This window comes from Silurus meridionalis, chromosome 8, assembly GCF_014805685.1.
Source record: "Silurus meridionalis isolate SWU-2019-XX chromosome 8, ASM1480568v1, whole genome shotgun sequence".
Lineage (NCBI taxonomy): Eukaryota > Metazoa > Chordata > Actinopteri > Siluriformes > Siluridae > Silurus > Silurus meridionalis.
In genome coordinates this window covers 17705948-17718588 of record NC_060891.1, presented here as the reverse complement: position 1 = coordinate 17718588, position 12641 = coordinate 17705948, and the positions used below count along the sequence as shown (strand labels likewise).

At 36.0% G+C, this 12641-nt stretch overlaps 1 protein-coding gene across 1 annotated transcript in view; it reads left to right on the top strand.

Moving 5' to 3' along the window:
- The window catches only part of LOC124390438 (kelch-like protein 29), an 88835-nt gene that overhangs the window by 48248 nt on the left and 27946 nt on the right, over positions 1-12641 (top strand). Inside the window, exons 8-9 of the mRNA XM_046856371.1 lie at positions 5738-5934; positions 8413-8672. Coding sequence (XP_046712327.1) covers positions 5738-5934; positions 8413-8672 — 457 coding nt within the window. The remainder of the gene's footprint in view (positions 1-5737; positions 5935-8412; positions 8673-12641) is intronic.

Here is a 12641-nt window from a genome sequence, read left to right as displayed (position 1 = left end):
TGAACACAAGTCACGCTGCGTAGCTGCGTTTTGGATCATTTGGTACAGGCAAATAGGGTTCAGAGGTAGACCTGCTAGCAGAGAGTTGCAGTAGTCTGGTCTCGAAATGACAAGACACACAAGCACTTGGGCAGCTTGTGTGGATAGAAATGGTTGAATCCTAAGGATGTTGAAGAGAGGGAACAGACAAGAACAAGTCAAATTAGCAACATGTGAGGAAAAGGACAGTTGATTGTTCATAGTTGCCCCAAGGTTGTGAGTGGTGGCTGAAGGGGAGATCAGAAAGTTGTGAAGAGTTATTCTGAGATCCTGACCTGTAGATGAAACGCCTGGGATGACAAGCAGTTGAGTTTTGCTGGGGTTTAGTTTCAGGTGATGGGCACTCATCCACGAAGATATGTCCTCCAGGCATGCTGAGATCGGAGCAGAAACTGTGGTACCTGAGGGAGGGAAGGAGAAGATAGTTGAGTGTCATCGGCATAGCAGTGGTAAGAAAACCCATGTGAGGATATGACTTCAGAAAGAGAGTGAGTTATGTTGGAATGTCCATCTATGGATTTGTTTCTAATATTGAATTATGCAGTGTTTTTCCCCCCAATATGTTCCATTCCATTTATAGCAAATTCGGTCAAAATATTGATCTTTATATTGATCCATGCATTAGCGTGTGATTTTAATTTGATGTCAGAAGAATGGCAAGCCTTTGATGGCCCACATCAAGCTTTGTTTTGAAAAGAGAGCTGGTCATTTTTTGCTCGTCCATGATTTTATTATATTTTTTTGGTCCACATCAATGGCGCATGTGTATCTAATCATCTGTAAGGAGCACCTGCTGTTTTCCTCTTGCTCAGAGAAAAACTGCATTAAAATCCAAATCGCCTTTTTAGCACATCATCCATTTGGCCGATCTGCTTTTGGATGCAGCACGGTTCTATTTAGAGTGTGCTGGGCTTTTTTATGGTGATAAGCTTATGTGAGACAACCTCAGACAACCTCATATTACTTTTTTTTTTTTTTTTTGGTATTGATGATTTTAATTAACGTGTAGTGTCTGTATCTAGCAGCATGTCCATCATGAGGTCTCTCATATTTTATAGTACATAGGGATTTATACTTATACTGTATTTAATATTTAACTGATTGTAAATATATTTACAATCACTCATCATAATTTATGTGTTGTCTGTCCTTTGTGGTATAAACATGAATAAAACCTATATAAATATATATTATGCACCCACTATAGTGTTAAATGTGGGATGCCTGTCCGAATAAAACAAACAACTTGATTAACTTTATTACTTATGTGCAGTAAAATTGTGCACACTTATGAGTGACAGCTCGGCGATAGAGTCTGGCTGGGGTAAATATTACACTTCATAAAATACTTATTCTTTACATTTTAAGTTAAATTGCGAAAGTGTATAATTTTGAAGAAAAATTGTTGCTATTTGGAAGATAGCCAATATTCTATTAGTTGCTTGCTTTTTTAGATGTTAGTGGTCAAACTTGAGAACTGCATCATGGTCTAATAGAGAGCCATTGGGGAAGGAATAATGCTGCCCCCTGCTCAGGGGAGGAGCAGAGAACAAGACAATTAATGGCAGATAGTGTTACCAGATTGGGCTGGTTTAAATAACCCCACCGCCACAAGGATTTTATTTTATTGACAATTATTAGATTAGATTTAAGATTAGATTGAAGTTTATTGTCATTGTACAGTGTACATGTACAGAGCCAATGAAATGCAGTTTGCATCTAACCAGAATTGCATAAGTGGCCTATTTACAATAAATAGAAGTATTATAAATAGGGTATAAGGTCCATATATACAGGGATGAGGGTGATTAATGTACAGAAGTTGCAGTAGGTAATAATACATGGTATATTTAGAAATATACAATGTACTGTGCAAAGATTATGCATAGATAATATAATATACCGAATGGCATGATATAATCATGTACAAGTATGAATGTATGTATGATACAGTATATACATTATAAATATGGGTGGAATGCAAATGTGCATGTGCACATTAAGACTGTGTAGTGGATAAGCAGAGCAAAATACACAGAAAGTGACCATACAGTATTGATTCAGCTATTCAGTGCAGTAACAGCCACAGATAAAATGCTATACTTCAGGCTATACTTCTTTCAGAATTAAACAGAAATAACAAGAATAGCAAAACAACGCAAATTGCAAACATTTTCTGTGATGTACATGACTATATCTATTGCAGTGACTGGGAGAGGGAAAGTAGAGTGGATAAAGACCATACTTTAAAAATGCCCCTGTTTTATATGCAAAGGCTGAGAAAAAGAAGCCAGAAAATGTACTCTAGTTCTTGAATATTTTGAGCTAATTTTACAACTATTGTGTTTTATTTGAGATGCATTTGGGTTGAAAGTTTGCTGAAAGCTGCCCCAGCCATGGTTAAGAATAATAGCTCTTTTGTGTTCACCGTGACTTTTCATACAAGAGAAACGCTCCTGCTGAAATGAACACAGCTGAACAAAGGTTGCATCTAGAATAAGCTGCTCAACTGTTTGCTGAATAACTGCATGTTATTAACTCCATTATGCAGTTAATCCAAACACTTATAAGATAGTGGCCTGATCCATAAGTCAAATTAGAAAATATGTTGACTAAATTTAGTTTATGTTTAGTTTGAGTTAATGTTATTAACATCATCCTGGCTTAATAAAATGTATGTACACAAGTCACTGCTAGCTTATATACAACCAGAGTTGATGATGACTGTGTCTCAGAAATGAACAAAATAACAGGTTGTTTCTGTTTTGCACATTTGTCTTAATGAATATGCAGATTGGGGAATTTCTACCTAAATGTGTAAAATACATGCCAATGGAAATGCAAATCTGTTCATTTAAATCCAGTTTAACAATTCTGTACATCACTTTAGGATTGCAATTACATGTGCAAATTAGTACATTTGACAAACAAGTATTACATTTGCAGACGCCTGTTGAACAGAAGATGAATTTAATAAGTTTTACCTTCTTAACCATTTACTAAGCTTTAATTATAAGAAGGTTTATCAGAATTGTGCTTTAAGCAGAATAATCAGATCTTTTCTTAGAAATTATTAACAGGCATTTTGATGGTAAGGTGAGTTCACTAGTTTAATGCATATCTCATGTCTACACACCATTCTTCGTTTACTTAAATCATATTTTATACAGTTCTAGAGTTTCAGCAGTTTTAATGTATTGCACTTCTTCCTTTAGTCAGTGTTATAATTGAGTTTCCTCCCTTTTTTTCCTCTTCTGAGAGTCTCTGATGTTGAGCTTCCAGCTAGCAGAAACATCCCCTGACTTGGCATGTGATGTAATTCACACAGTTATTCAATGTAAATTATGCATGACTAGCCAATTTTTTTGCACGCAACATATCCCAATCCACATGCTAATTACTGCTCATTATTTTGTATTTTAACAAATCAGTGCCCATGTCTCCAAGCATTGCGTGCAAAGATATTCAGATTTTCATCCCAAATCAATTTAATTAAAGAAACTCACAGATAGGCAGCCATCATTGTCCGTTTCTTTTATTTTTTGGGGAAAAAGGAATAATTTATATCCTTTGTCCTCCTCTCCTTCTCCTCTTTCTCCCCCTCCTCCTCACAGCACCAGTAATACATCTGCTTTGTTAGTTTGGTCATGGTATTGGTTATAGTGAGTATAGGTAAAGAGCAGTGCTTGGTATTAAAATCATTGTTTGCTCTGCTAAAAGCACAAACTTATTTCCAAACACAGTGTTTGTACAGGGATTGTATTCCTGAAGCTGTCACATTCACACTCCTGTAAGCAAACAACTGATCGCACAATGGACTCAGCTGACTTTACTAATTTCATTATTTTTTTCTTTCTTTCTTTCTTTCTCTCTCTCTCTCTCTCTCTCTCTCTCTCTCTCTCTCTCTCTCTCTCTCTCACACACACACACACACACACACACACACACACACACACACACACACAGACACGCACACACACAGACACACACGTATACTCAGACCACTTAACTGTCAATTACGTTTTGCTTTTTGCTTTGTGATATTTCTATTCCTGCATTTACAACTGACCACAAAAAGCTGCATTTTAATTTCTTTTTTCTTTTCTTTTTTTTCTTTTTTTTTTTTTTTTTTTTTTGCTTTTCTTTTCAGGAGTAACATTCTTGATTTTCCAGCCACCTCCAGAGATTTACCCCTCACCTCATATTGTACTTTTGCCTCTTCCCCCCAGTCAGGCCTATATGACGACTAATACATCAGTTCATACACAGGCCATGGTGCACTTTACTTTGGCAGCAGCTGAAAGGTGTTTTGAGACTTAACCCAGGTCCCAGTCATGGAACGGTACCTCTCCCAATGATGGATGGCTGCTGGCTCTCTGTGGCAGGACCGACTTTCTTTCTCTCTTTCCCTATCCTATTTTTCCCTATTTTCATTATCTTCCCTCCCTCTTTCTCCCTTTCTTTCACTCACACTCTCACTGTCTGTCCTCGACTCAAATCATTTGTGTACCATATCATATGTCTTTATATTGCATATACAATTGCATGCAAAATGCACTACCAGCAATTTTGTATTTCATTATTTGTCTAGAAACAATGCAAATGGTTTTTTACATGTTACATCTGTGCATTAAAATATATTAAAATAGATTCAAATATTTATTTGTAAATCATTTGCTTTGTTTTGTTAAATTGATATAAAAAAAATGTTGTGACAGTGATTATTATCATTTCTTAGTGACTATCAATAGTTCCTTATACTGACAGCTGCTTTAGATAACCAAGTATAAATCTTTATAGCTGTACTCAAAGCAAGAATAATTTTTTTTCTTAACATTTCTTGGTAGCGCTGGTAGATCTGTATCAGTTTAAAACTGCAAATAATTTGTATATGTATTTGGATTTGAGCCTGAAAAGGATGTGACCCTGACCAGGGAGAATAAACCCTGCTGAATAATAAATTTGTAGGAATATAAACTACAATTGTTATTGTTTTTCATGACATAAAGCAGCTCCTGAAAGGCACAGCCAATGACGTAGTTTATCTGCAGTGATTTGTGTATTTATATATATATATATATATATATATATATATATATATATATATATATATATATATATATATATATATATATATATATATATATGTGTGTGTGTGTGTGCAGGAATTGAAAATGGGAAATAAATGCAGAAGAAAATGTATTACAGCAATTTCCGTGCCATTAACGAGTCAGTCTGCACATGCGTCACTGCCTGGCTGGCATTAAGGCATAACCTTTCATTACTGTGTAATTATCGTAAGCTTTTATTTCAAGGGGCTATTTTGTGTCCTGTTAGACTTTAGTCCTTTGCCGAGTATTCCTTAAGACTTTCCCCCAAACAGGGCTGCTGAGCATTCATCTGCCGATCAGCTCTAACAAGATGTTCTTAGCTTCCTGCTTTCCCTAAACAAGCTGCTGCTCCATTAGCGGGCCTTGCATTCTGCACTCCTTGTACACATTTATATATGTATTATGCATGAAGATGCATAACAACCAATAGATTTTCCCGCAAGCTCAGCCACGCTTCTCAGACGCCAGCTATAGCGCACTGTCGGTTTACATTCGAGTCATTTAGAATCTGACTGCATGACAGGTTTTAATCAGTGCTTCTTCAGCTTTTTTTTTTTTTTTACTCTCTCCTTGTCTGCTGTCTCCAGGTTGGCTGGAGAGAACAGGAGCGGTGAGAAGATGACGCTGACGATGAACAGCATCGGCGCTGATGTACTTGAGCTGCTGCTAGAGTTTGTCTACACAGGCTCCCTTATCATAGACTCAGCCAATGCCAAGACCTTACTGGAGGCTGCGAACAAGTTCCAGTTTAACACTTTCTGCAAAGTCTGTGTGTCTTTTTTGGGTAAGAAGACATGGTGTTTTCATTTTACTTTATGGAGAGTATACACTATAGAAGCATAGTTGACCTGATATTTACCAACTGGCCACTTTAATAGGAACACCTGTTTCCCTGCTTATTCATGTATCCATGTAGCAGCAGCACAATGCCTAAAACCATTCAGATACAGTTTAGAATACAGCTTAAGTTAAAGAATGGCTAAATTGTGAATTTCATTACAGTTCCTTTGCAGTCAAACCAACTTAAGTATTTAAGAAACTGTAGCTCTCCTGAGATTTTTATACACAATAAACTCTAGAGTTTACAAACAATGCAAATAATAGTGCACTATAGCCTCAGATTTCTATTCTTGGCTGCCAGGACTGGAACATGATGTGGTCGTTTGCAGTTTTTTCGCTTCTCAGGATTTGATGTGCTGTACATTCTGAGATGCTTTTCAGCTAACCACTGTTATGAAGAGTGTTTATTTCAGTTATTGTAAACTTCCTGCCAGCTTGAACCAGTTTGGCTATTCTCTTCTGACCGCTATTTTCCATCTATTCATGAAACTCCCAGGAGATCAGCAGAATCTAAAATATCAAAACCAGCTCATCCGGCACCAACATGCCATAGTCACTGAGGTCACTTTTAAATGAACTGTGTGAGCACTTTTTACTTTTCAGAATGTGTATAAACTTAAAAATGATTTAGTTAAAAAGAATTGTCTGTAAGTAAAAAACTTGGCTGCATAAGTGTATACTGTACTTGTTAGGTGTACAACATACTTGTGATTTTGCACAAAAAAAGTTATTACAAAAGTATTGAAATACTGAAATACTTTATCTTGGCTTGACAGAATGTACATGACTGGTCTAATTTCTTTTGTCCTTTTTAATTCCGAAAATCCATAATGTGCCAATATAATTACTTTCAAAGCAGAAGATCAAGCCTGTTTGTCTTCAAAAATGCTAACTTTGCTAGTTTCTCACATATGCATAGCGAAGCCTTAGCACACTTCGTCTGAGAGCTCATTTCTCTTTCTGTGCCATACATTTTTTGCTACACACTGGTTTCTGATTGACTGGTGTAGTCCAGTGTGGAATAGAGTGTGTTATTAGTACACTAGTTTATCATAACAGCTATCAAAAACACTTGTTTTCTATTTATAAAGCTATCCCTGTGTTTATAACATCATCCCACTGACATTGCTTGTATTTAATCTTGGGGAAAATATGTGCTTGTTATTTAAAAGTTTGTTGGACATCATTCTCTATGACACGCAATAAAGATTGGAGTCATACATATTTTATCATGGATTCTGGCCAAACAGCCGTGGCAGCTGTGGGCAAGCACATCAGTAGTCTGGATTATATCTTTCCAGTTTATGCATGGCTGCTATACTGAAATATTGAAATGATTGTTCACTTTGAATGCATAATATTTTTATTTTTACTGAGTCACCGTATCAACTTCTTCTCAACATAAATTCTATCCTGAGACATGTTTAACGAGTCTGCTGGTCGAGTCTGGTTTGCCACATCTGAAAGCAAAATCAAAAAGTCTGGAGAATGATGGGAACTTTGACAGCACAGGTTCACTTTTTTCCCCCTGTCTCCAGCGCCTCTGCCACTGTCCTCCACTGGGATCTGCCACTTAATAATCCATGAATACCTCAACTCGTATGAAATGACATTCACTCCAGTAGGAATTCATTGTTGAAGAGCAGAAATATTCCATTAAAATAAAGAAGAATAGGCTAAACAGATAACCGCAGTCACTGGTGTGCTATGTGGAGTTAATGATAATGTATTCAATGTGGATGGGAAGGAGGATATTAAGTTTTTTAATGAACTTTTTTTTTTGGAATTTCTAACAAGTTGGTTCTTGATTGCTCTATTAAATGAGATGCAAAATGGTTGTTTTGGGTTTTCTGCTTGTCTGTAGTTGCTGTGTGATTCTCATCCATCAATTCTCTCTAATAAATGATAACAACTCTTGAGGCAGGACGGTGAGATTTCGATTTACACCTCAGAAGTGTTTGTGCTAGGCCTGGGTGAATTCTCAGTTCTTCATCTATGCACTGAAAGGCAATAAGTGGCACTGAAGCTCCTGTTCATTACAGCAGTGATGTAAAGCAGAGTACAGAGCCCTTGTTTTGTTATGTTGACCTTTTGCAAAGTGGAAAAAAGCATGTGCCGGTCTGCACTAATCAAAAGGCCCAGGTGAGCCTCTTGCATCCATGTCAAATCGATTTTCTCCCCTTGCCTCTTCTTCTCACCATCTGCCTGAGATATTACACTGTTTGGTTCCATTGCAGTATGGGCTGAAATTTAATCCTGCAAACACCATCCTTGAGGGCATGAGCTGTAAATGTCCATCTCAAGGTTCAAATGCAAGAGTTTGTGTGTGTGTGTGTGTGTGTGTGTGTGTGTGTGTGTGTGTGTTTGTGTGTTGTCTGTCTTTTAATGGGTTTTGTCTGTTTGTGGTTTTTTCTTCATACAGAGAAACAGCTGACAGCCAGTAACTGCCTGGGCGTGCTGGCGATGGCAGAGGCCATGCAGTGCACAGAGCTCCACAGCATGGCCAAGGCCTTCGCTCTGCAGAACTTTCCAGAAGTGTCAAGCCAGCAGGAGATCCTCAATATTTCCAAAGAGGACTTCATCAGCTACCTGTCCAATGACAGTCTCAACGCAAAAGCTGAGGAGCTGGTGTATGAGACAGTTATCAAATGGATCAAGAAAGACCCCAGCAATCGAGTACAGGTATGTTAAAAATGTTCATATTAGATTTTGGGAATGCAAGAACTGAACTTCTGAAGTTCCTTGCTTAGTATTAAGAGTACACAAAGCAAACTTGAACCCATCAAAGTGCTATATAGTGGAGAATGTGTATTTTATAAGATTAAAACCTTGAACTATTAAGCACATTTATCCATTGTTATTTCAATAAAATATGCATATATATATTTAAAGCTGGTTTTATACTGCACAGATTACTGAGATCTTTTTATGATTTATTGTCACACTGTACGAGATGATTCAAAGTTTATTGGAATTCTTTACCAGTCTGCACATAGTCTGTGTCTATATGATGAAGGTCCTCTAGGAAAGAAAATGACTATGTTCAATATACAACATCCATCAGCACACTTCAGTATGTGCAATAATTAGGAGCAGAAAGAAAAACACGTCCTAGGTATAAGAGTAAAAATGTTGTCCTGGTAAAATATATTTTAAGAGTAGTTTGGAGCTCTTCGTCGCTGGTCACATGTTAACAGACATATTTTACAAGATTTTCTGCACAGATATATACATTGTATCTTCAATATGAACAGCATCGCCGTGGTTACAATGAGATTCTAATCAAAACTTTTTGACACTGCAGAGAATTCGCTGGCCATCTCTGATTACATTAGTGAACTTAAGCTCTAGTGAACGCATCACATTATGCGTTCTAAATCTGATCTCAATCACATCCAAAGGATTCTTTTTGCAATGGGATTTATTTCATCTGTAATATGTGTTAAGCTTAGCTAGTTGGTTAAAAACCTAGCTTTTGCAAATTAAAGCTTGCACACATTAGCCACATTACAGGGCCTAAGAATGAAAAACATCTCCATAACATCACAGGTCCTCAGCATGCATTTCAAAGACGATTTTTGTATGAAGATTAATATTTTATCTCAGACCTAACTTGGCAGGATTTCCTTGGGACAAGGTGACCCTAAAATGATGCGATATCTTCTGCAAATCTCAGACTGTGATCCTTTTTTTTTTCCAGTGCATATGTAAAATATACTTGTTAACTCTTCCGGATAGGGTTATTACAGCTTACATTATTTAAGTATTCTTAATAATTGTGAAGTAAAACCATGCATATGGACGTATTTAGGTATGTAGCTCTTTATAATACTCAATGCCTTATATATGAACATGTTTCTCATGCTGATGAATGACTTAAGGAATTTGTTCCCCATCTCACCTTATGTTTATACCTCAGGCAAACAGAAAACCGGAATGACTGCTTAAATGTTTAGGCTTAGGTGATAAAAAAAAGTAAAACCTTTTTGTTATGACTAAAGTAAAAATGTGATTTGAACACAGGTGGAACTTAAGAAGCATTAATTATGATCAATATTATAAATGGATTATAAATGGATTTTAAATTTTAATTCCTTGATGTCAGTTTTGTTCAGTCTGAAGCATTCTAAGAATTACATGCTGTGGCTGGATTGTTTGTTTCATAACACCTTGTAACTAGGCATCCCATTTTATCCTCAATCACTGGCAGAAAAATGTCTCTCTTTTTCAGTGAAGATAAAGCCAAGCAATTTCATTTCATCTCAAAATAATTAAGTAATAAGAGATTATCAGTGTAACAATAACCACTGCAATTAATAATAATAATTAATAATAATAAGTGAATGTCGACTTTACCAGAAAAAAATTCTTTAGCAATATTAAGCATGCTGTCATTGAGAAATGTAAATAAAGAACTATAAATCTATATGTTTTGAGGTTCTGCACTATTTAGTCTGGAAAAGCTTGCTGATTATATAGTATAATTTTGTGAACAATGGCAAGGACTGACTGTAGAAGGAAATAGAATAAATCTGGGCATTAAACAGGGAGATTAAGCCAGCTGGCTATACTAGCTTTAGATCTCAGCTGTCAGTATATCCAGTACTTTATGCAGCATATAACTGGAGCAATAAATTGAAGAAATGCTTTAGTATTTTAAAGAAGATATTAATTTTAATGAAGGTATTTAAAATGAAATGAAAACAATAAATGTCACAAAACATGGTGTGTGGATTTTTGTCTGTATACCCTAATATAAAAATGGCTATGATCTGAGCTTTAATTAAACAGATTGTACTCCAAGTTTACCACATCTTGCAAAATAAATCTATATTTTTCAATCACGTGTTCAATTATAGTGTCTAAACTGAAGGCTTTATTATTGCCTGAAAAATTATTAGCTCCGTTGCAGAAGTAGAGCCCCGATGTCAGCTAAAATGACTGGTTTTATATAGCCTTTGGTGTTGCTAGAAAGCTACTGACAAGCTCTTTCTAACCATTCTAACATGGTCATTTAATTGTTAAACTGTTATCGTGCTGTCAGATTTTACAAATGAGGATCTCACAGGTTCTCCACAAAAGAACACAATTATATGTTCTTTCAATCATGGGAAAAGTAAATGAAAATAAATGCTGATTTTCATAATTTGAATTGTACATTGGTACAATGCACTTCATCACAATGCATCACTATACCCCTACAGGAGTTATAAAACTAAATGAGAATAGACATTCCCTTGTTCTTTTTACAGTTTGTTATGTAATTATTATAGCTTTGCATTTGTGTTGAGTTTGTAACTATTCATGTTCTTGCAAATTCAAAAATGTTTAATGGTCAACACAACAGCACCCATTAGGATTTGACTACATGCATGTAACAAGTCATTCTTTGCATGTACCTTTCTCTTTTACAATGGAATTTGCATTCTTGGCGATCTCTCATACACCACACATTGAATAAAGACTGTAGTATTCCTTTAAAAGCAAAAAGAGCTGTCATCCCGCCTATGTCAGGTGCAGACATGGTCTCAAAGGTAGCATTTTAAAATAATGTAAAACATTTTTCTTTTTGCTCCGAGCCATGAGAGTTGTAAAGCTGTCACATGTAATTTGCTGCACATGAGCAGTACTCCAGGCATTTTGAATCAGAAGTAGAGCTTGTCTACAAGTTTTTATGCACATGCTGTTTTAGCTCTTTTCATTTTCATTTCATTTGTAGTCAGTGAAATGAGTTTGTCTTGGTTGAATTACATTATGGCCTAATGTCACATTGTCCAAGATAATGTGTTTGAATTTAACTGAAAACTGCAAATGTGCATTATCAGCCACCTAGGAAGCCTGACAGACAATTGAGCGCACGGCTCGGGGCGCGTTGAACCTCGCTGTAAAACTTGATTCGATGGCATGAAAAGGAAGCAATAGATGGTGATGCAACAAACTGATGTTTATTTGGCCCAAGACGGCCTCTGCTAAGCAACAGTCTGGTAAAGAAAATCAATCTGAATTTAGCTGAAGTTCAGAGGTCCAATACTTCACTTTCCTCCCATGAGGCTCAGTCTGTAAAATCACAATCCAACATAACACCCAGCCAGAACTCAAAAGACTCTAGTTTATTCACACTTTCTGTCATCTTGCATGCCTTGTATGTCTACTTTTCTGTGTTTTTTCTTGTGAGGTGGGGGGGGGTCGTCTTCTTGGCAGGTTGATATATTCATCAGAAAGTAGTTTATGGCATCTCCTGAGTACTTTGTTTTACTCTGCCAAGTATGCAGATTATTGTTGCCTGAACTGTAGAAAATAGTGCAAAGTACAGGCTTTTTTTTAGACAGATTTATAAGGCTATAAGTAATAGGTCACTGAAGAAATTTCATTTGCAGTATCAGTACACTTCTAAAAGACTGAGTGCAGTGTATGTGAAATTTCTGCTCTGTAGGAGAAATTAAATTTATCTTGATAATAGCTAATGTTTTGTAATATTACACATCTCAAACTCTACTATACTCACACTATAACAATACCAATTGTGTGCGCATATATATATATATATATATATATATATATATATATATATATATATATATATATATATATATATATATATATATATATATTCCAAGCTCAAGGACGCTATATAGTTTATCCGATTGACAG